Source organism: Pristis pectinata, chromosome 26, assembly GCF_009764475.1.
Source record: "Pristis pectinata isolate sPriPec2 chromosome 26, sPriPec2.1.pri, whole genome shotgun sequence".
NCBI classification, from domain to species: Eukaryota; Metazoa; Chordata; class Chondrichthyes; order Rhinopristiformes; family Pristidae; genus Pristis; species Pristis pectinata.
The window spans coordinates 32,076,004-32,100,895 of NC_067430.1; the positions used below are offsets into that span (position 1 = coordinate 32,076,004).

Sequence of the window (24,892 nt, forward strand, 5' to 3'; positions counted from 1 at the left end):
GCCTTCCACTCCGGGACATCCGAGATGTCTTCTCTTACAGAAAACAGGGTTTCCCTCCCACTGCTGTGGATGGAGCCCTCAGCCACATCTCCTCTAGTTCCCACACTTCTGCTCCCACCCCACCTCCTCCCAGACAGAACAGGGCGAGAGTTCCCAGCTCTCACCTTTCACTCCACCAGCCTACACCCAGTACATGCTTCTTCTGCCCAGCTGCAATGGGATCCCACCCCTCTCTGTAGGGATCTGTGACTTGTCTGCTCATCTCTCCCCACCCACCCCTCCCCCTCCCCCAGGCACTTTCCCCTTCAACCGTAGGAGGTGTAACACCTGCCCCTACACCTCCTCCAACCTCGTCTACTGCATCCGATGCTCCTGCTGCGGCCTCCTCCACATCAGGCGACCGCTTTGCCGAGCACCATCGCTCCGTCTGCCGTGGCCATCTAGACGTCCCAGTTGCAGCCATTTTAATTCCCCTCCCCATTCCCATCCCGACCTGTCTGTCCTCAGCCTCTTCTAGTGCCAGGATGAGGCTAAGCTCAAACTAGAGGAACAGCAATTCAATCTGCCTGGGTTGTCTACAAGCCGATGGCATGAACATTGAATTCTCCAATTTCAGTAAACTGTTCCCCTCTGTTCCCACCAGGTCCCCTATCCCCTCCCTCCTCCCCCACTGTTCCCATCTCTGCCCTCCCCACCTCCCTTATCTGGTTCCATGCTCCACCTTCCCCTCCTATGAGTTTCCATTATCTGAAGCCCTTTGTTGTCTCCACCAATCACCTCCCACACTGTCGCTATCTCCACCCATCCCTCCCCCTCCTGACTCCATGTGCCCATAAACCCCTCCTCACCTAGTTCCACCTATCGCCTGCCAGCCCCTGCCTCACCCCTCCCCTCTTTATACTGGCCATCTCCCCTCCACACTCTCAGTCCTGATGCAGGGTCTTGACCCAAAATGTTGACTATCCTTCTCCCTCCACAGATGCTGCCTGACCCGCTGAGTTCCTCCAGCAGTTTGTTTGTTGCTCCGGATTCCAGCATCTGTAGTCTCGTGTCTCTACATTCCAAGGAGGCTCATGTGATGTGCTTGGAATATCATCTGGTGTTCAGCCAAGGGACCAGGGTAACCTGGGTTTGTGTTTAATTTTCCAACTATTCACTTTGATGGCTCCAAGTCAAAGCCTACAGTGTGATAGGGATGCCACATTCCTTTAATAGGTGCATGTGCTAGCGTTCCTTTCATGAATTACATCAGGAGGGAATGATGCACATCGATGTTGTACATTCATTCAGTGCAGTGGGAGCAATCAGTGGTGTTGGGAACACTGAGGCCAGGTCCTTGCTGCAGAAAACTTGGGGATCTGCTCAGATACATCGGCTGTATCGACTTTGGCAGAGTTGTGTCATTGTAACTTCATCTCCTGGCCCATGAGTGGAAAGGATTACTTTCTGTCAGACACTGGCAGCTGAAAACCTTTAACCTCTTGCTCAGGGCCTGTTACATGGTGATCAGCTGTCCTGCTGCAACGTCAGAGGCATCAGAGTGCTGAGGAATGAACAACGCTCGAGAGTAACAGAAATCTCCAAAACTGTTTGGGAAATTTTACAAGTCAATGCATCACCTGATAATCTGTACAAGTGCCAATCTTTATGCTTCATTCTGCATCACTAGGTAGTCTAACTGCTCATTATCACATTGCTGTTCTTGGTAGTTTGCTATACACAGATCCAATGCTGACTATAACTGTGACTACACTTCCAATATTATTTCATTGCTTGCAATGTGCTTTGGCTATGCCTGGGAATGAACAACTTGACACATACCGGCCATCTCCTGATGCAAGGTTTTGACCTGAAATGTCGACAATTCCTCTCCCCCCACAGATGCTGCCCGACCTGCTGAGTTCCTCCAGCAGATTGTCTGTTGACACAAATTCAAGTCGTGCACCTTTGATTCTGCAAGGTTAGAAGAACAAATGTTAGAACGGCATGAAGCAGAGTTTGGACCTCTGTGTCCATGATAAAATCTTGGCAGAAGTATTTGAAAGATTTGCCTTGGCTCATCCCATGTACAATGGTAAATCTCCCTTTGAGAGGATGAAGTGTTTACAAAGTTTAAAAGTACCAGCAGCTTGTACAATGTACAATTTCAGCAGATTCTTTTGCAATAGTAAAGTGGCTGAGGATCAAAAATGTGCACCAAAGGCAAGAGCTTCTATATCACTTAAGGAAATAAAATGAAAGAGCTGGATTATAATATCATCAGAATGTTTAAAACTTACAGAAAGAATGAACTTGGCCTTATCATCTTATCAAGGAATTCCATCTTGAGCTACAGATTCCTCTGATCAGTCCCAGGAGCTGCAGAAAATGGAGGAGGAAATACTTCCTTAGCAATCTGCTAAACAAAGTCATCAGTAATTAACTCGGAGAAGTTGGGATAAGGCAGTGGCTTGGTTGTATCCGGAGGGATGACAAGGGGAAGAGAAACCACAAGTGACTTTCCATTCACAGAGGATCTCAGGTCTCTTGCAGAGGGTAGATCAGCAAGGCTGGGGTGAGCATTATCCAACTTCTGCAGTGACCCATCCTCCCACAAAACAGAAGGGAATTTGTCTGGATTCTCGCTGTAATAAATGACAAGATTTTTTTCTCTCTGGGCACACAATGACATAAAATCTTATACTTTTGCCAGGTTTGGTGTACTTGAGATTATTTACGGTACACAGTTCCATTTTACCTTTTAATGCAGAGTCACGTCCTGACAATAGTACACAGAGCCGCTGCCTCACAGCTCCAGAGACCTGGGGGTGGTAGATGCAGAACCTTGCTCACTTTGTAGCTCACCTCTTGTAGAATAACTCCTGTGCTTCCCCTCTTCTCATCAGTCTTCATTCAGCCCTCTCTTGACCTGACAGAAGTTGTTTGGGAGCAGCTGCTAGAGGGAAGGACAACTTCAAATGAGTGGGAGGTGTTTAAGGCAAGATAGCAGGGGTTCAGAGTCAGCATGTAAGGGTTAGAGGCAAAGAGGATGTCTACGGAACCTTAGGTCCTTTGAAGTTTATTGAGGATAAAGAAAAGTTAGGACAGCAAAAAGGGGCCAAGAAATGGCCTTGGCAAGCAGGATTCAGAAGAACCCCAGAACAGAGAGGGTAGCTGGGGAAAGAAAAGGTCCTGTCAGGGGCAAAAGGGGCATTCTGTGTGGAGCCAGGGGATGTGAATGAGGTCTGAAATGAATACTCCTCATTGGTTTTCACCAGGGAAAGGGATGTGGAGGCTGGAGAGTTAAGGCGGGGGTACGCTGACATTCTGGGACACGTCTGAACCAGGAGAAAGTGTTAGAAACATTGGAGCACATTAGGGTGGATAAATCCCCAGGATCTCATGGGATCTATCCCAGGATGCTGAGCAAAGCAAGGGAGGGAGTTGCTGGGGCTTTGATGAAGATTTTTTCCATCTTCATTAGCCAGAGGTGAGGTAGCAGAGGACTGGAGTATAGTTCATGTTGTCTCCTTGTCCAAAAAATGGACAAGCCTGGAAATTACATGCCCATGAGCCTTACATCAGTGGGAGGGAAGTTGTTGGAGGCAATTCTGAAGGACAGGATCATGTTCATTTGGAAAGGCAGAGACTGGTATTGGTATTGGTTTATTATTGTCACTTGTACCGAGGTACAGTGAAAAGCTTGTCTTACAAGCCGATCGTACAGGTCAATTCATTACACAGTGCAGTTACATTGAGTTAGAACAAAGTGCATTGATGAAGTACAGGTAAAAACAGTAACAGTACAGAGTAAAGTGTCACAGCTACAGAGAAAGTGCAGTGCAATAAGGTGCAAGGTCACAACAAGGTAGATCGTGAGGTCATAGCCCATCTCATTGTATAAGGGAACCATTCAATAGTCTTATCACAGTGGGGTAGAAGCTGTCCTTAAGTCTGGTGATATGTGCCCTCAGGCACCTGTATCTTCTACCCGATGGAAGAGGAGAGAAGAGAGAATGACCCGGGTGGGTGGGGTCTTTGATTATGCTGGCTGCTACACCAAGACAACGAGAGGTAAAGACAGAGTCCAAGGAAGGGACACTGGTGTCCGTGATGCACAGGGCTGTGTCCACAACTCTCTGCAGTTTCTTGCGGTCCTGGGCAGAGTAGTTGCTGTACCAAGCCATGATACATTCAGATAGGATGCTTTCTATGGTGCATCGGTAAAAGTTGGTGAGAGTCAAAGGGGACAAACCAAATTTCTTTAGTCTCCTGAGGAAGTAGAGGCACTGGTGAGCTTTCTTGGCCATGGCATCTACGTGATTTGACTAGGACAGGCTGTTGGTGATGTTCACACCCAGGAACTTGAAGCTCTCGACCCTCTCGACCTCAGCACCATTGATGTAGACAGGTGCATGTACACCGCCCCCTTTCCTGAAGTCAATGACCAGCTCTTAAGTTTTGTTGACATTGAGGGAAAGGTTGTTGTCATGACACCATTCCACTAAGCTCTCTATCTCCTTCCTGTACTCCGACTCATCGCTGTTTGAGATACGGCCTACAACGGTGGTATCATCTGCAAACGTGTAGGTGGATTTAGAGCAGAATCTGGCCACAGAGTCGTGAGTGTACAGGGAGTAGAGTAGAGGGCTGAGGATGCAGCCTTGTGGGGCACCAGTGTTGAGAATAATCGTGCCGGAGGTATTGCTGCCTATCCTCACTGATTAGGAGGAGTCAGCATGGTTCATGCAGGGGAGATCATGGCTCACAAATCTGGTTGAGTTTTTGAGGTGTTAACTAAGGAGATTGATGAAGGCAGGGTGGTAGACATGGTAACATGGACTTTAGCAAGGCTTTTTGTTCTAATTGTGTTCTTTCTTGTAAAAATTGTGTACAATTTATGCTTATTTTATGTTTTTGTTGTGAATGCTGCTTATCTGATGCTATGTGCCTGTGATGCTGCTGCAAGTAAGTTTTTCATTGCACCTGTGCACACCTGGACTTGTGCACATAACAATAAATTCAACTTTGACTTTTTTTTGACAAAGTCCCACAGGGTAGGCTGGTCCAGAAGGTTAGAGATACATGGGATCTGAGGTGTGTTTGTTAACACACCTCAGGGAGTGCATTCAGATTGGAGGGCTGTGACTAGCGGTGTCTCACAAGGATCAGTTCTGGGACCTCTGCTTTTCGTGATTTTTATTAATGACTTGGATGAGGGGGTAGAAGGGTGGGTTGGCAAGTCTGCAGACGATACAAAGATTGGTGGTGTTGTGGATAGTGTAGAGGATTGTCGAAGGTTGCAGGAGGACATTGATAGGATGCAGAGCTGGGCTGACAAGTGGCAGATGGAGTTCAATCCAGAGAAGTGTGAGGTGGTACACTTTGGAAGGACAAACTCCAAGACGGAGTACAAGGTAAATGGCAGGATCCTGGGTAGTGTGGAGGAGCAGAGGGATATGGGGGTCCATATCCACAGATCCCTGAAAGTTGCCTCACAGGTGGATAGGGTAGTTAAGAAAGCTTATAGGATGTAGCTTTCATAAGTCGTGGGATGGAGTTTAAGAACCGTGAGGTAATGATGCAGCTCTACAAAACTCTGGTTAGACCACACTTAGAGTACTGTGTCCAGTTCTGGTTGCCTCATTATAGGAAGGATGTGGAGGCGTTGGAAAGGGTGCAGAGGAGATTTACCAGGATGCTGCCTGGTTTGGAGAGTATGGATTATGAGGAGAGACTAAGGGAGCTTGGGCTTTACTCTTTGGAGAGGAGGAGGATGAGCGGAGACATGATAGAAGTGTATAAAATATTAAGAGGAATAGATAGAGTGGACAGCCAGCACCCAGGGCACTAATGCTCAACACAAGAGGGCATGGCTTTAAAGTAATGGGTGGGAAGGTTTTTACCCAGAGAGTGGCTGGGGCATGGATTGCGCTGCCTGGGGTGGTGGTGGAGGCAGGTACATTGGTCAAGTTCAAGAGATTGCCAGATAAGCATATGGAGGAATTTAGAATAGAGGGACATGTGGGAGGAAGGGGTTAGATAGTCTTAGACAAGGTTTAAAGGTCGGCACAACATTGTGGGCTGAAGGGCCTGTATTGTGTTGTACTGTTCTATGATTCTATGAACTGGTTCCAAAACTGGCTTGGTGATAGGAGGCAGAGGTAGTGGTGGAGGGTTGTGTTTCTGTCTGGAAGTCTGTGACCAGTGGTGTACCACAGGATCGGTGCTGGGACCTTTGTTGTTTGATACGTATATAAGTGGCTTGACTGAGAACGTAGATGGTCTGATTAGTAAGTTTTCTGATGTCACAAACGTTGGTGGAGCCGTAAAGAGTGAAGAAGGTTGTTGAAGGATGCAGAGGGACACAGATCAGTTGGAAAGTTGGGCAGAGTAGTGGCAGATGGAGGTTAATCTGAACAAGTGTGATGTAATGCACTTTGGGATGTCAAATACTGGCAGGGCACATACAGTAAATGGCAGGGACCTTAGGGGTGTTGATGTACAGAGAGACCTTAGGGGTGTTGATGTACAGAGAGACCTGGGAGTGAAAGTTCATAGCTCCCTGAAAATAGCAACACAGGTGGATGGATTATTGAAGGTAATATTTGGTGTGTTTGCCTTAATGGGCCAAGGCACTGAGTATAAGAGTTGGGACGTCATGTTGCAGTTGTACAATACATTGCTTAGACCTCATCTGGAGTATTGTGTACAGTTCTGGTCACCACATGACAGGAAGATGTGGTAGCAATAGAGAGAGTGCAGAAGAGATTCACCAGTGTGTTGCCTGGAATGGAGGGCTGTAGTTATAAAGGAGAGATCGGACAGGCTGGGTTTATTCTCACTGGATCACAGGGGGCTGAGGGGTGACCTTATGGAGGTTTATAAAATTATGAGGGTGTAGATAGAGAGTCAATTGGGCATCACAGTCAGCAGGAACACGTTGGGCCAAAGGGTCCAGTTCTGTGAATCATCTTTTCAATGGATTTGCGAGGTCTACACAAAGGCTTTCATTCAGAGACCTTCTTGTCAACACAGAATGGTCAAGTCTCACTGGGTTTCTCTCTCACTCTGGACAGTATTTTGTGATATTTGCAGTCAACCTGTGAACAAGTTGCTGATATTAATTTGTCAACTCCCTGTATAATCATGAAAAATACAAACACTGAAAGTTCCTATTTCCAAAAGAAGATTGAAGTGAATTTTTAATGTACCCTCATAGTTTACAGGATTATATAATTTCACTGACTGGATGACCTGAACCGCACACAGTTTCTGGACTATGTATCAAGAAATTTGTCAAGTGCATTAGTAAAGTTGCCCAGACACTGGGGGGAGCACACCAGCTCTCTCCAGACACTGGGGGGTGGGGGAGCACACCAGCTCTCCTTCCAAGAAAAATAGACAAATGGGATCAGTGTAGATGGGCACAAAGGTCAGCATGGACATGGTGGGCTGAAGGGCCTGTTTCTTTGCTGTACCACTCTATGACTCTAAATGTCATGGGATCACTTGCATTTCTTTGAGGGAACAGACTGGAATTCTGTTTAACACGTGAATTTCCTTAAGAGTACTGGCCTGTCTTAAATCCTACTCCATCTTCATAAGCACTAGGGTGTCCTCACCAGTTAGAACAAGCAAGAAGGATATTTCACCCCACAAGCCTGTTCTGCTATTCAATCAGCTCATTGCTAATCTAGATTTTAACTCTATTTACACACCTCGTTCCATAACCTCGTCTTCTGCAGTCGGCATTTCAATGTGGTGAGCCTGGGATCTTTCTTTTCCCTTCACGACCCGAGTAAGGAAACAGCTGAGGGAGCCTAGCACATTAGAAGATCAAAGACTTTCAGAAACCCCAGCTCTGCCTCAAACAGGATATTTTGCAGAATTTCACATGCAAGCATCCTTGCCTGAGGCTCTGCAAATTTCCTCATGCCTGTCCATTTGGGTCCAGGTCTTTGGGGGGAATGTAATTGATGTGAAAGCAAAAGCAGCAATTAGATCACCCACAGAAGCCACTACAATGGAGAATTCTTCAGAGAGTTGCTCCCTGCGGCTGGTGTGTGACAATCTGGCTGGTTGTTAAATTCATGACATTCCTGGTTAAATTTAGTCTGGAGCTTCTCTAATTCTTCACAGATAGGCCTGTCATACATCTTCTGCCCATTCCAGCTGCCTCAGCAACCCTCTTCTGCTTTATCTCCACAGTCAAAGAATTTAGAACAAACAAGATTCAGATCCAGCTATTTATGAATTTGATAATCATTCAATAGAAATAGTGGGCGATTTCTGTAATGGAGAGAAGTTGGTTCACTTGCATAAATACTTTGAATGAAGGGAAGAAACGCTGAGAATGTGATGGCAGTTAATGACTTTGCATTGACCGAGATATCAATCGGTTCCTTATGCAGCTTGTCGACAATCTTAAACCGAGTCAGGGAGCTGGGCTGCTTGGGCAAAACAAAGTGGAGATGAAGAGTTACATCCATACTGGCGGGGTAGAACTGGATTTTCAAATATTCTTAATATACATCTTCTCTAATAATAGCCCTGAATCTACTCCTTCTTAAAAATCTTTCACTATTTATCCTTACAGAGCTTTGCAGTTTTGCAATTCTGTACCTTTCCTCTAGTCTTTGGTGTCCCAGTGAATGCTCCAAACTCTAAAGTGCACACACCCCACTTAAAAAAGCAAAAACGGTGCAAATGAGGGAACCTGAACAAAAGCCAAAGACACTTGTCAGGTGTGGATAGAAACAGAGTTTATGCTTCTGGTTGTAGACCTTGCAAATAGGAGAAATGAAACATGTTTTAATTGGCAGAGAAAAGGGGGTGGGCAGAGAGAACAAAAAGGAAGGTCTGAGATTGGATGGAGACCAGGACAGACAAAGTCTAGCGATGAAGGTGTCAGCAGGGAGGTGCTGGTGAAGGGGAAGGTGAGATATAAGATTGCAACGGCTGGTAGTTGGTTCTTGAATTCAATGCCCAGACCCCAGCTTCCCAACATCTGCTCTGGGCCAGTGAAACCATCCATCTGGCTATCTGAGCTGTCATGGTACACCCTGGATGGCACTCAGCTCCTCTGAAGACCCATTGTATACCATACCTTCCAACTCCCGTACCGGGTGAGCATTCTCTGTGGAAGATAAAAGCAAAACTTAGTGGTGGCCAAGCTGGATAGGCAGAGTCTTTCTCCCAGGGTGGAAATGTTAAATGCTAGAGGGCATAGCTTTAAGGTGAGAGTGGAGCATTCAAAGGAGATTTACAAGACAAGTTTTTCTTTAAAGCACAGAGAGTGGTGGGTGCCTGGAACATGGTGCCAGGGAAGGTGGAGGAAGTGGATACGATAACAATGTTTAAGAGGCATTTAGACAGAAACATGAACAGACAGGGAATGGAGGGATGTGGACCCTGTGCAGGCAGATGGGATTAGATAAAATTGGCATCATGGTCAGCACAGACATGGTGGGCTGAAGGGCCTGTTCCTGTGCTGTGCTGTTCTGTGTTCTAGAGCTGGGAGCTCCCAACGCCTGGCACTGTGGGAGCACCTTCACCAGATGGATTGTAGCCAAAGGCCACTCACCACCTTAAGATCAGCTGGTCTTGTCATCCAGCAATGCTGCACTTGTTTCCTCTTGAGCAACAAGCTCTTCCACCTATTTTTGTATCATCAGCAAATCTGGAAGCCTTACGTATGGTTCCTTCCTTCAGGTCAGCAATTGCAGACCCAGAACTGACCCCTGGGGTACTCCACTCGTTACCTCATCCCAGTCTGAACAGGGCCCATTTATCCCAACTCTTCTGTGTGAGACTGCCAGTTTTCAATCCATTCTAACACTCTTCCTCTGATGACACAGGCTTGTAATTTATGCACCCGCCTCTTATGTGGCGCCTTGTCAAATGCCCTTTAGACATCTAAATACACTACATTCACTGGTTACTATCAACTCTCCGTTACATCCCCAAAGAATTCAAGCAAATTCTTCAAACATGAATTGTCTTTCATAAAACCACATTGACTAAGTTTGATTATATTCTGATTTCCTAAATTAGTTATTTTTACTTTGATCATTGACTGTAGCATCTTGCCAATATCAGCTGTTACATTAACAGGCCTGTAGATCCCTACCTTCTGCCTTTCTCCTTTTTTGAACAAGAGAGTCACATTGGCTGGTTTCCATTCTTCTGATACCCTTCCGGAGTTTAGTGAGTTGTGGAAATTTTCATCCAATGGGTCCACTATCTCTGCAACCACTTCTATTAAAACCCCAGCTGGCAGTCCGTTGGGTCCTGGTGACTTGTCTGCCTTTAGCCCCGAGAGTTTCTCCAGTACTTTATCCCTTGTAATTGGCATTTTTGTAAGTTCTACCATGATATTTGAAATTAGCTTGTCCGATACCTTAGGGATAAAAGCAATGTCTTCCACAGTGAAGCCTGATGCAAAAAATTATTTAACATAACTGCCATTTCTTTGTTTAGCCTCGTTCTCTAGAGGCTCCACATTCACCTCAGACGCCCTCTTCCTATTTACATATCCATAGAAACTTTTACTGTGTTTTTTATACCACATGCATGTTTTCTCTCAAAATTAATTTCATATAAAATTCATTGACATGGTTATAGCATTGGGCCAAATTCCACCTAAAGCCAAAATACTTCCATCTAAAATAAAATCTGTAAGAATGTGCTCATAAATTCATTTCCTTTAATAATTTATTTATAAAATCTGTGCTAATACTTCATCAAGTTTTAAACAGATCAGTCAAAAAATACAAATTTCTGATTCACAGTGTGTGGAGGGTTCTGGGGAAAGTCTGCATCAATGGTGGATCAAATGAATGACTTTCTTTTTCCAAGTGTTGGCACATGCAGGAAGACCACAAAAGTTAAAGTGCCTTGGCTGTCATCAGACTCAAAGTTGGTTGGTTACTCTAGTTCACAGAAATAGGCGTTTCCTATCCACTGTGTTTTGCCACACTTAATTTTACACAACTCAGTTGAATCCTTGGGGACCTACAATGATAATGTGTGAATGGTATTTCTCTATTCACAAGTAGTTACAATTGAATAAAACTCTATTGCTCTAATGAAAACTACTTGTTTAATGAAGTTAGTTTACACTGCACCAAGAACTTATCGACTCTGCACAGAACTTATCCCCACATTTAGAGCTGGAAGGGGGATATTTGGGAATATTCTCTTGAAAAAAAAATTCCTTTGCCAAATATTTGAAATAAACAAATACTCAATATTTTAATGTATCATAATCACAACTGTAATTCCAAATCATTTATTTACAGCTAGAACTTAAACATGAGGATTCCCGATGTTATAAGGCCACGAGAACAAGACCTTGAACACCATCAGGAAGTCCTGTAGTCTCACCTATCTCCTCACCTCCTTGTTGTGACGCTTTTACCGTTCTTTCAGACAACAGTACCATCCCACTTTTAGTGAATGATTACTTTGTCTTGACCAAGACATCAATCGGTTCCTTAACCCCGAGATCCAGAACTACTGTTCAGTGTGACTTTCCTCCGTCGTCCCCGAGAAGGGACCTGTTGAACACTGCCTCTGGCAACAAAGTGCAAGAAATTGGTGTTGTCCAAGGATCTTCACAATATTTCATCGTTTTCTACAAACGTTTGATCAAAGGTTTATGTTGCTGTATTTTTGATGACAAGATGTTTTGTAAAGTTCATTTTCACAAACCACAAAAACCAGTGATGCTGGGCATATCCTTCCTGTCCATTCTGTTAACAGGCACAGTCTACTGCTGGACTAAAGCTAATTTAGTCTACAAAGGAGATCAAAGGTCTTTCCTCCTGAGAAAAGACATTGAGCAATTTGTGGTCTGAACCTTCTGTAATCTCAAGAAAGATATTAGGAAAGAGGAGAAATGTGCACAAGAAAGCCAGACATTTGGGAACTGCAATTTTATTTGAACAGCAATTCCTGAGGACACACTTTCCACAGCGATACAATCTGTCTGGCACATGTAACCTGTTTCACTGTGTCAGGAAGATTCAACTCAATAAAAAGCTGCTGAACTATGTAACATTTCAATAAAACAACCTACTAATAACATGTAAGGTTTCAGAAAAAAAGCTACCACATACCAACACAAAGAATGAAACACTCTCTCTGCACTATCACATTATACCAATCTGTTCAGTTTTTCCAAACTGCATTTTCAAACGTTACCGTGAGCTGATAAAGGCTGTTTGAGACATTAAATTAGTTTGGATGTCTTTGATTCATTCTGGTGAGACAGATAAGTGTGTTAACATGTCAATCCTTTCCAAATGTTGGTATGACCTTCAGTCCCTAGAGTTCATTGTTGCAATCCTGTTATTGATTTAAGTAACACCAGCCATGCATTTTTATATCTATTCATGTTTTGTTGCAAATAAACTGGTGATTTAATCCTGAGTCAGTTGGAAATGGTTGTGATATAAAAGGCAAAAACCTCTTGTGAAAGCATTTTCTAGCTAATTTGTTTTAATTATTAAAGATATACACAGTTATTCAACTTGTAACCAATGTATGAAAGACTTATCAACCTTTGCTCTCTAGAGCACATCTAAACACTAATTGGACTACCTCTCCAGCTCTGAATTACCTTTTCTTTGTGACAGAACTTTCCTCCAATCTTTCTAGTAGAATTGGAGAACACTAGGTCTGGATAGAATCACGATCCTGATAAAACTCATTTTTTTCCCCCAGTTTATCCACAGACTAACAAATCAACATGCAATTTGCATTCCAATCAGACAACAAAGAGACAAAAATCTACGGTGCACACTGTGCCAGCATAGGTATGCACAGTATTAATGTTCTGACAGTCAAAAACTTGCAGATGCTGGAAATCAAAATAAAAACAGAAATTGCTGGAAACACTCGGCAAGTTGGGCAGCATCTGTGGGGGAGAGAAACAGTCAGTGTTTCAGGTCGAAGAGAGAAGACCAGTTAGTCTAGGTAGGTGGGGGAGGGAGATGTGTTTCTGTGATAGGGTGAGATAATGCAGCTGTCAACTGGGCAGATAAGCCCCTTTGTCTGTGCTGTGCAACTGGCTTTGTCCTTCTGTTTGACTGACTATTCAAATGGTCATGAGGGGCGTAGACAGGGTGAAAACACATGGTGCTAAAAACAAGAGGCCATAGGTTTAAGATCAAAGGCGAGAGATTTAAGAGGGACTCAGGGACAGCTTCTTCATGCAAAGGGTGGAATGAGCTGCCAGAAATAGTGGTTGAAGCAGGCACATTAGCAACATTTAAAAGCCATCTAGGTAAGTGTATGAATAGGAGAGGTTTAGAGGGCTCTGGGCCAAATGCGGGCAGATGGGACTAGCTCACTGGGCAACACAGTCAGCATGGATGAGTTGGGCCAAAGGGCCCGTTTCCGTGCTGTATGACTCTATTTGTTCATCCCACTCCTCTCTTCCCTTTCCCTTTCATTTGTATATTCCAGCCCATTTGGCATGTCCCAGTAAACCAGACTATGCAACATCACCAGACTTCATAACATTAGCAACGCATGACACAGGGGTGTCACTGCTCAGTTAATGCCTGCTCATCATTTCACTCATCACAGACACTCATTGTCCTCTCCACCTTCTCTGCCACTGGGACTAACCCACTGTTATCTCTTTCTCAGTTCTGAGGAAACGTCTTTGACTTAAAACATTAACTGCTGCTTCTTCCAAAATGCTGAGGATTTCCAGCTACCTCCCCTCCATCTTTCAGTCCAGATGAAGGATCTCAACCCAGAATTTTGACTGTCCACTCCCACATACCCCCCCCACCCCACAGATGCTGCCTGACCTGCTGAGTTCCTCCAGCATCTTGTTTGTTGTTCCAGATTCCAGCATCTGGAGTCTCCTGTGTCTGCATTTTTCAACATTTTCCGTTTTCATTAAAGTCCTTTCACCATATCACTACAAATCCAATAAAAGCAAAAATCTGTAGTTATCCAGATGCAGAAACCCAACACTGCACTGGTCTTAATCATGATGTGCTCCCTGAATACAACGCCCAACTCCAAAATCAAGGCTGGGAATTGGTGGGCTGAGGACTCCTGAGACAACTGCTCCTTTCTAATTCATATTTTCATAGCTTTTATTTTCATGGAATATTTAAATATAAAAACATCCTAGAATAGAAAGTATAAGTAAAAATAGGATCAACATTTCACAGATTAAAACAAGCACTAATTCTCATTATCTTCTACTGAATTTTCCTTACCAGTCTCCTTTCCAACTTGACCTCGTGGATCAAATCACATTTCCTGATTATGGTTTCAGCAGAATAACTTACATTCATGACCAAAGGGTGACACTTATAGCCAAAGCTCTGGATTTAAATGATGAATTAACTGGTTACCTTCTTCTGTCCATGAACCACAATTGTTTTCAACATTTTATCACATCTTTCAGACAATGTTTAAAGGTAATATTGTCCAATTCAAATTAAAATGGTGGATAGAAAGTTGGAAGCAGATAATTTTAAAATAAAGTTTGCAAATAATTAACAATTTTGTTATTTTAAATCATTACCACCCTGGTAGAGTTGGCGCTGATGCTGAGTGCAGATGTGAAAGGCCAGCATTGCTCACTATGGCATCTGGAGAATCACTCAAGTGCATTTTATATTCCTAGAACTTTTAAATATATACAATTGACCATAAACCACAGTTATTAGACAATGGATTATATTACATTGTTTTTAATATACATATTCAGTAAGGTTTTATACTGCAGCTTTGTGCATTTTTCAAGCGTCTGCAACTATTTCGAGCAGCAGCACAGCAGATTAATAAACTTGCTTCATGTTATGTACAGTTTTGCTGCTCTCCTTGGTACTGTATCACCCACTGAAGCCACACAGGGGACATTCGAGTTATCAGGGATGCTGAGGAGCAGCAAGTACACGTGTACTCTAAGGACACTGAGAAGGGTTAAAACTGAAGTTTGATTACAAACACAAACACAGCATATCACAGAAAAGGTCCAGGACAGAGAATGTTTGGAAAAAAAAACATAGTAAAGAAGACTTGCCATGCATCAAACAAAAATATGTATCCGCTCTCGAATGTTCTGACGACAAATTGGACATGCTTTTAGGGCAACACTGCACTCCAGACAGGATCCGTGACCACACTGGAACACCAATTTAATCTGATTGTCAATACATATAGGGCAGGTTATCCTTTCCTCCATCTGCCGGTATCGGGACTGGAGCTGTTCCAGCAACTTTCTCTGGTCGGGAGGTTCACTGGTGGAGCTGCTTTCAACTTCTGTGTTATCTGCCAATGAGAAGATGGTCAGTACTTTCTCATTTCCCACACCGTGGCCATAGCCTTTCGATGTTAAAATTTACGTAATCAAATATATTGCAAATAAGATCAGATAAGGTTTCTTTATTAGTCACATGTACATCGAAACAAACAGTGAAATGCACCTTTTGCGTAGAGTGTTCTGGTGGCAGCCCGCAAATGTCGCCACGCTTCCGGCGCCAACATAGCATGCCCACAACTTCCTAACCTGTACGCCTTTGGAATGTGGGAGGAAACCGGAGCACCCAGAGGAAACCCACGCAGACACGGGGAGAATGTACAAACTCCTTACAGACAGTGGCCGGAATTGAACCTGGGTCGCTGGTGCTGTAATAGCGTTACGCTAACCACTACACTACCATGAATTGAGTGTTTAATAAATGTCATGGCTGCATACTGCTCAGGTCCATCAAAGCAACTTGAAGCGGAACACGCAGGGCCATTTCAGTGGCCTGGCAGCTAAAACATATCTGTGGTTTACAAATACCGAAAACCAGATTGAATACTTAGCAGTAACAGAAGTTAATAGATAGACCTCAACTCTAAAAAAAAATTAGCCATAATAATCAAGTTGCACATAATTTTTGTAACCTTTAAATTGAAACAAAATAAGATTTGCAATAATCTACAAGACAGACATTTCCTGTTGACTCACAACTACTGCAATGTGAAATGCCATTTAATACTTTAAAACGCCTAAAACCTGGGATAATTAGAGCAAAACCAAACAGGTTACAGTGGAACTTCAGTACTTTACATGGTTCATTGAATGGCATTTGTTCTTCACTTTAACAACAGGTGGAGATTACTCTCCGTCATGTGAAAGTAACACTCAGTCTCAGCACACCAAGCTCTGGTTCACATTCCACTGCTCAAACTGAGGCTGACACCTCACTGCCGACTTGACAGGAGTGGCAGCACCTGTTTTCCAGTATAGAGGTATGAAGAACATCGTTGTACTAATGAAAAGAAATGTACAGAAAACACTGGAGGAGCCCAGTCAGTGTACTCTCAGCTCTGCTGGAGGCAAGGCAGACAGCAAACACCAGCTAACAGGAATGTGATAACAATTAAATAATCCTTTTTAATGATGTTAACTTACTGATAAACGTTGGCCAGAACCACAGAGTTAACTCCTGTTGAATGTGCCCTGAAATCTTTGATGTTCATCAGCAAGAGCCGGCAAAGCCCCAGCATAATGTTACATCTGGAGTAGTTCTTCTGACAGCTTCATGTACCCCTGCCCCCCCACTGCTGCCCCGGACAGCTCCACACCTCCCTCAGTGCTGCCTTGTACAGCTTCATGTAACCCCCCCCCCCCACTGCCCCGGTCAGCTCCACACCTCCCTGACTGTGCACTGAAGTGTGAGGCTGGACCTTGTGCTCAAGTCTCCGGAGTGGGATTTGAACCCACAACCTCTGACACAATCTCAGGATGAGAATCTCCACCTTGGCTGACTTTCCACCTTCTCCCGATTAGATCAAAGTCAGACCAATGGGCTGCTCTTCACACAGATGTCATGTCTTGGAGACTGAAGCTGATGAGGGAGCAGGTTCCACAGGAAGAGAAGCAGCGAGATTCTCACAGCTCGGTTGTAACAGAGTGAATCAGACAGCAACTCCTGCTCCTGCTCACCACTGCCCATGTCGGAGTGCCGGGGGGGCGGGGGGGGGGGTGGGTGGGTGGTGCAGAGGAGGGGGTTGCCCTCACCAAGGGGGGGGGGCGCTTAGTGGGAGGGGGGGAACGCACCGGGGGGGGGGGGGCACCAAGGAGGAGGGGAGCGGGCTCCAACTTTTAATTACTGTAATTAATAGTTTTAAGGAATTGAAAAATCATTTAAATCATTAAAACCTTATGTAGTTTGTTGATTGCCTGTAACTCCTGCCTTGTTTTGAAGAGTGTTGGGATGTTCTCCAATGAAGTTGCTGTACTCCAACATCACTGTGCCAAACCACAGGTTCTCTGTGCTCACTCACTGATATTTTAGTTCACCTACTGTCCACGGGGAATATCTGCTGGTCACAGGTGGGAATGGGGTACAATGCCACAGAGCTAGGAAGCAGGAACACCAATCACATAGCACACATTACCAATGGAGCAGTCCATGGCTACCTCCGTCTGTGCTGTGATAACCATCCCATAACCCCACCCATCACAGGTTAGTGATTACCTTCCCAGTTCCCTCATGTAACACAATCGATTTATGCACCAAGTGGGTGAATTTTAGCTATGCCCAATCGGATCCTTTGGGTGCTAGTTATGGATCTCTGTAAATCCAAGGCGTGCTCTGAGTGTACAAAGCACGCACACAGGGGCCAACAGCACTGTCATGTTAGGTGCACCTTAAGTGGAGGGTTGAGACCTCCTTTCATGTACCAAACACCTGAGCATCTGTTGCTGGCTGAGGCCATAAGGTTGGGATGGAGCAGGAATCAGAACATATGTGATGACATTCCCAACCTCCACCCCAAGACCCTGATGCTCCCTTTCCTTGCTGGACCAGTCCACTGATATTTCAGTGCTCCCCACACCCCTTGACTCCAAGTTCATCCTCTCTACACATCCCCCACCCCAGTCCTCTCTCCACCCTTCCCCCATCCCAGTCCTCTCTCCACCCTTCCCCCATAACCTGTGGTCTATGAGACTCTCACTGCTATCTTTGGCAAGGACCACCTTTGCATACTTTAAGGCCTGTTCTATCACACATGGGCCTGGCTTTATTCCAAACTCACTCACACAAACCTGCTGCAGATCAACACTGTAGCATTTCAACCCATCTCTTCACACACTGAACAACTTTTAACCCAGTGTTCCTTGCCATTTGAAATGAACTGACTGAAATGATCTTCACTGAGTCATTCAACAACCAAATTCTCCTTGTTCCCTCCAAGTTACTCCTACAACAAGTCAGTAATTGTCTGCAATTCTGGTCACCACATTACAGGAAGAATCTGGAAACTCTGGAAAGCTGGCTGGATCAGAGGGTATGAACTATAAGGAGAGGTTGGCCAAACTTTGGTTGTTTTTTTCTGGACTGTTGGAGGCTGAGGGGAGACCTGACAGAAGTTTATAAAATTATTAGAGGCATAGATAGGGTAGACATTCAGAGTCTGTTTCCCAGGGTGGAAATGTCAAATACTAGAGGACATGTATTTAAGGTGAGAGGGGGAAAGTTTAAAGACATGTACAGTACAGCACTGGGTACAGTTTTGGTCACCGTTTTAGGAAAGATGTGGTTAAACTGCAAAGAGTGCAGAGAAGATTTACGAGGATGTTGCCAGGACTCGAGGGCCTGAGTTATAGGGAGAGGTTGGCCAGGCGAGGTCTTTAATCCTTGGAACGTAGGAGAATGAGGGGTGACCTTATAGAAGTGTTTAAAATTATGAGACCCAAGGGTCCCTTTTAAACTTTTTCACACAGAGGGTGGTGAGTATATGGAACGAGCTGCCAGAGGAAGTGGGTGAGGCACATACAACGGTATCATTTAAGAAGCACTTGGATAGGTACATGGAGGGGTGGGGCTTGGAGGGATATGGGCCGAACGCAGGAAATTGGGACTAGCTGGGTGGGCACCATGGTTGGCATGGACTGGTTGGGCCGAAGGGCCTGTATCCATGCTGTATTGCTCTGTGACTCTATGTGTGGGGCAAGTCTTTCTACACAGAGAATAATGGGTCCCTGGAATATGCTGCTGGGGGTGGTGGTGGCAGCAGATACGATAGTGGCATTTAAGGGGCTGTTAGATGGACACATGACTCTGCAGGGAATGGAGGGATATGGACAGGCAGACGAGAATTCGACATTGTGTTCAGCACAGACATTGTGGGCCAAAGGGCTTGTTCCTGTGCTGTATTGTTCTATGTTCAATGTTCGAAATAAGATCTGCACTCAGGATGTAGATTTAAAAATGTGGTTAATACATTACCATGTCTGATTTTCTTTGATATAGACACTTGGCATTTGATACATTTCTTCATTCTTACAGAACACTCTGTAATTGAAACAAATGTTAGAAATTAGCATTTATAATACACCTCATAAATTCTTTTAAATCTCTTCTAACATATTGCAAATATTGTCAGTAACACAGGAAAAAAAAAACAAAGTTTCTAATCTTCTCTTGTATTACTTAGAGCAGGAAGTATTGATTATCAAAATCTAAAACAGGCTGGTGCCAACAACCACCTCAATCCATCTCATCAGTCTTCCCGTCTGAAGCAAAAATCTAATCTGTTAGGCAAGAAACAAATGGCTCCATATTTATCATCTGCCTTTCCAGAGAAATGTTGGCAGTCAGCTTTTGTGTTATTCCTTTTCTCTGTCACATTTAAACCTTGGAACAGGCACTCTTCCTGAGATTTACTGTTTACCCCTTCTCTCTCTCAGTTCTGCCCTTTCCTCCAGTTCTCATTCCAACTCAACTGATTGAAACAGCTTTCTGTCTTATAGTGGTTCTCTAATTAACAAAAATGATAAATCAAAAACAAAATCATTATATTTGCTATTTTGATTAAAAACCGTCCCTTACGTGGTTGAAAAGCGAAAAGTTCTTTTAGTTGTGGACCAGCAGTAGAAATAGATGCAAAAACCGATGGGCAACTACTGAGCATGAAGTCAAATATAAATTGGTTTATTATTGTCACATGTATCGAGGTACAGTGAAAAGCTATGTCTTGCTGCCATCCACACAGATCATTTCATTACATCAGTGCACACTTACAGTGCATTATTTTGTCTACACTTCTCGCTGCCTCGGTAAAGCAGCCAACATAAGAACAGACCCCAACCAGGGACATTCTCTCTTCTCCCCCAACCCATCAGGTAGAAGATACAAGAGTCTAAAAGCATGTACCACCAGGCTCAAGGACAGTTTCTATCCCGCTGCTACAAGACTATTCAACGGTTCAATGAGATGGACTCTTGACCTCACAATCTACCTCGTTATGACCTTGCACCTTATTGTCTGTCTGCACTGTAACTCCTCACTCTGCATTCTGTTACTGTTTTCCCTTGTACTACTCAATACACTGTTGTAATGAAATGATCTGTATGGATGGCCTGCACAACTAAGTTTTTCTCTGAACCTCTCATCCAGGGCAGGTGGGACCTGTACAAACAGGACGGTTTGCACCTGAACTGGAGGGGGACCAATATCCTTGCGGGAAAGTTTGCTGGTGCTGCTCAGGGTGGTTTAAATTAGAGTTGCAGGGGGGTGGGAACCAGAGTGGTAAGGCAGCAAGTGGAGAGGCTGTGGAGAAAGTAGATGTTAAGACTACAAGCAAAGATGGAAACTGACAGGTTGAGCGTGGTGGGACTAATGTTCTGAGTTGTGTCTATTTCAATGCAAGGAATACTGTAGGTAAGGCAGATGAACTTAGAGCATGGATCTGTATGTGGAATTAGGATGTTGTAGCCTTGGTTGCAGGAGGGGCAGGACTGGCAGCTCAACGTTCCAGGGTTCTGTTGTTTTAGACATGACAGAGAGGGAGGTATTAAAGGGGGAGGGGTGGCATTACTCATCAGGGAAAATGTCACAGCAGTGCTCAGAGAGGACATACTGGAGGGCTTGACTACCGAGGCAGTTTGGGTGGAACTAAAAAAGGGACAACCATGTTAATGGGACCATATTATAGACCTCCCAATAGTCAGCAGGATTTAGAGGAGCAAATTTGTAGACAGATAGCAGGCAGTTGTAGGAAATATAATATTCTGATAGTGGGTGATTTTAAATTTCCACATATTGAATGGGACTTCCATACTGTAAAAGGACTGGATGGGATAGAGTTTGTCAAATATGTTCAGGAAAGTTTCCTTAATCAATATGTAGAGATTCCAACTAGAGAGAATGTGATACTGGATCTCCTCTTAGGGAATGAGACAGGGCAGGTGACAGAAGTGTGCGTAGGGGAACACTTTGGATCTAGTGACCATAATTACATTAGTTTCAAGATAATTACAGAGAAAGATAGGACAGGTCCTAGGGTTAAGATTCTAAATTGGAGTAAGGCCAATTTTGAGGGCATCAGAAGGGATCTGGCAGGCATGCATTGGGATAGGCTGTTTTCTGGCAAAGAGATGCTTGGTAAATGGGAGGCCTTCAGAAGTTAAATACTGAGAGTACAAAATCTGTATGTTCCTGTTAGAATAAAAGGCAAGGCTAACAGGTTTAGGGAACTTTGGTTATCAAGGGATATTGAGGCCCAGGTAAAGAAAAAGGAGGATACACAAATCAGGTATAGGCAGTTAGGATTAAATGAGGTGCTTGAGGAGTATAAGAAATGCAAGAGAACACTTGAGAGCGAAATCAGGACGGGTAAAAGAGGGCACGAGGTTGCTCTGGCCTGAGGGCACATACCACCAGGCTCAAGGACAGCTTCTATCCCACAGTAATAAGACTATTGAACGGTTCCCTTATACGATGAGATGGACTTGTTTGACCTTGCATCTTATTGTCTATCTGCAATGCACTTCCCTGTAGCTGTGACACTTTACTCTGTATTCCGTTACTGTTTTTACATCGTACTACCTTAATGCTCTCTGTACTACCTTAATGCTCTCTGTACTACCTCAATGCACTGCGTAATGAATTGATCTGTGCCAACGGTATACAAGACAAGGTTTTCACTCTAGTTCGATACATGTGACAATAATAAATCAATTCCAATACCAATACCCTCAGGTTGGGTGAGACTAAAACTAGAAGTCACAGGTTTAGGGTGAAAGGTGAAATATTTAAGTGGAATCTGAGGGGGAACTACTTCACTCAGAGGGTGGTGCAAGTGTGGAACGAGCTGCCAGTGGAAGTGGTGGATGCGGGTTCAATTGTAACATTTAAGAGAAGTTTGGATAGGTACATGCATGAGAGAGGTTTGGAGGGCTATGGTCTGGTTGCAGGTAGATGGGACTAGGCAGAAAGCCAGGCTGGCATGGATTGGATAGGCTGAAGGGCCTGTTTCTGTGTTGTAGTGCTCTATGACCTTGGTACATGTGACAATAATTTTAAAAAATTATCGATTTTAACAGTGCTGGACAGGTGAGACCGTGTACGGTACCTTCACACACTACAGTGTTGGACAGGTGAGACCGTGTACTGTACCTTCACACACTACAGTGCTGGACAGGTGAGACCGTGTACGGTACCTTCACACACTACAGTGCTGGACAGGTGAGACCGTGTACGGTACCTTCACACACTACAGTGCTGGACAGGTGAGACCGTGTACGGTACCTTCACACACTACAGTGTTGGACAGGTGAGACCGTGTACTGTACCTTCACACACTAGTGTTGGACAGGTGAGACCGTGTACTGTACCTTCACACACTACAGAGTTGGACAGGCGAGACCGTGTACTGTACCTTCACACACTACAGAGTTGGACAGGCGAGACCGTGTACTGTACCTTCACACACTACAGTGTTGGACAGGTGAGACTGTGTACTGTACCTTCACACACTGGCGTTGGACAGGTGAGACTGTGTACTGTACCTTCACACACTACAGTGTTAGACAGGTGAGACCGTGTACCGTACCTTCACACACTACAGTGTGCTGACAAGGTGAAAAGAGCACCAGGAAGGACAGCTCTGAACACACCAAGCACTCAGCAGGACCTGCAGTCACCGGCATTAAAAGGTTCGTCATGGTATTTGGAGTAGTGTGGACTCGGCGTAGAACTGCTGACCCGGTTGGTTGCAGCTGCGATCCCCTGCAATAAACAATGCCAGAAAGACCATGGACCTTACAGAGACGACAAAACAAACCCCTTCACCTCTGTCCATTCCCACTCGTGTTCACCACATGACTGTTGACTGGTAGTTGTGTCTGGGTGGACTCAGCTGTCAACCAACTGAACTTCGTAACCAATATGGAAGTTAGATGAAGATCAGCCATGTGCAGTGCTGATGGCAGCCATCTGATGATGTGGCTCAGAGAAGGTTCCAGTGGAAGAGGTCCTCTGACCTCCGCTTGCCTTCACTGGACGGGGCATTGAGTACAGGAGTTGGGACATCATGTTTTAGTTGTATAGGATGTTGGTGAGACTGCATCTGGAATAGTGTGTGCAGATCTGGTCACCGTACTATCGGAAGGATGTGATTAAGCTAGAGAGGGTACAGAAAAGATTCACAACAATGTTGCTGGGACTGGAGGGCTTGAGTTATAAGGAGAGGCTGGACAGGCTGGGACTGTTTTCCCTGGAGTGAAGGAGGCTGAGGGGTGACCTTACAGAGGTTTATAAATTCATGAGATGGATGGTCAGTCTTTTTCACACATTATGGTCTAAATCTGGGGGGCACAGGTTTAAGGTGAGAGGGGAATGACTTAAAGGGGGCCTGAGGGGCCGTTTTTCACACAAAGTGTGGTGGGAACATGGAACCTAATCCACCAGTTTCAAGCACTTTCTTGGATTTTAACCCCCAGTATTGGTTTTCTGAAATTGGTAAAAATCGGTATACTTTGTTCAACTAGACTCATGAAAATTGATCCTTTACAATCACAGCCTGAAAATGAAACTGCCCTCCCCCAAACATCAATCAAAGGAGTGGGGGGGGGGCGCAGGGCTACAATGCAAGCTTAATTGTGGTGTAAAATACATGATTGGCAGCCACCTCAAACTGGCTGCAAGGGGTTGGAGGGAAGTGGTCCCCACCCTTCCCTTTCAATGCTTTATGCTCTCAGGTGGTGGGTGAGGAAACTAATGCGTCATGTATCTTTTCATATCTGCAGAGCAAAACCAAGACCAGAACAGCTACAGCGATAATATTGCTAGTTTACCTGAATTTTTCTGCAAAACTCTTGACCATCTGTATTGTCCTGCCATCTGTGACCAGATCGAGGGGAGTTTTGCCCTTGTGGTTTGTGTAGTTAATATCCGCTCCATCCTGGGCTAGGAAGCAGGCAATGGCAGTGCCCACATTCAAGTCAGCAGATCCCAGTAACCCAGAGGTCTGTAACTGAAGAGCAAAGAAACAAAGTCAAATCCAAGGTTTGAGACAAGATGTAAAGTGCTGCCAAGTTGCCAAGGAGGCTAACAGCACTCTGCGTTATTACTTCCAACAAGGAATGGATTCCAATATCCAAACAATAGCTGCAACAACTGGACACCTGATTAACAGAAGCTTCACAGCTTTCAGTGACATCTGTAGAAGGTGAGCAATGTTCTAACTACATGATCATTGTTCATTACAATTAAGCTCTGCACTGAAAATTAACAAGCTCAAACATTTAGTCTTCTCTTCAGATGTTAATTGTTGTTGGGGATTTTAATAGAATGTCAGATTTAAATATTTAGACTTACTACTTTTCCTTTCTCCGTCTCCCCCAATCTCTCCTTCTCTCCCTGTACTGGATTGCAGACTGATTGCCCACTCCAGTTTTCCCTCACTGTTCTCAGTCCTCAGCCCTGCCTGCTCCCTGCTGCCCCATCAGGGTTGCTACATTAGCAACACAAAAAGCACCGGAGGAACTCGGTGGGGGGGGGGGGGGGGGGGGGTCAGGCAACATCTATGGAGAGAATTGGACAGTCAATGTTTCAGGTTGAGACCCTTATCTGGACTGTCCACTTCCCTCCACAGA

The 24,892-nt window shown here is 44.6% G+C and overlaps 1 protein-coding gene across 9 annotated transcripts in view; it reads right to left on the minus strand.

Annotated features, from left to right (window-relative positions):
* Positions 1-1,929: 1,929 nt before the first annotated feature.
* The window catches only part of mib2 (MIB E3 ubiquitin protein ligase 2), a 215,715-nt gene continuing 192,752 nt past the window's right edge, over positions 1,930-24,892 (minus strand). For 5 of the 9 annotated variants that reach the window (XM_052039217.1, XM_052039212.1, XM_052039216.1 and 2 more), the window contains 4 exons: positions 24,092-24,270; positions 22,849-23,024; positions 19,242-19,307; positions 11,240-15,285 (listed from right to left, as the gene is read on the minus strand). In XM_052039217.1, coding sequence (XP_051895177.1) covers positions 15,044-15,285; positions 19,242-19,307; positions 22,849-23,024; positions 24,092-24,270 — 663 coding nt within the window. In that variant the 3' untranslated portion in view covers positions 11,240-15,043. Of the gene's footprint in view, positions 1,954-2,279; positions 2,359-11,239; positions 15,286-19,241; positions 19,308-22,848; positions 23,025-24,091; positions 24,271-24,892 lie in introns of those variants that run through there. The other 4 variants (XM_052039213.1, XM_052039218.1, XR_007958246.1 and 1 more) reach the window with 3 other exon arrangements.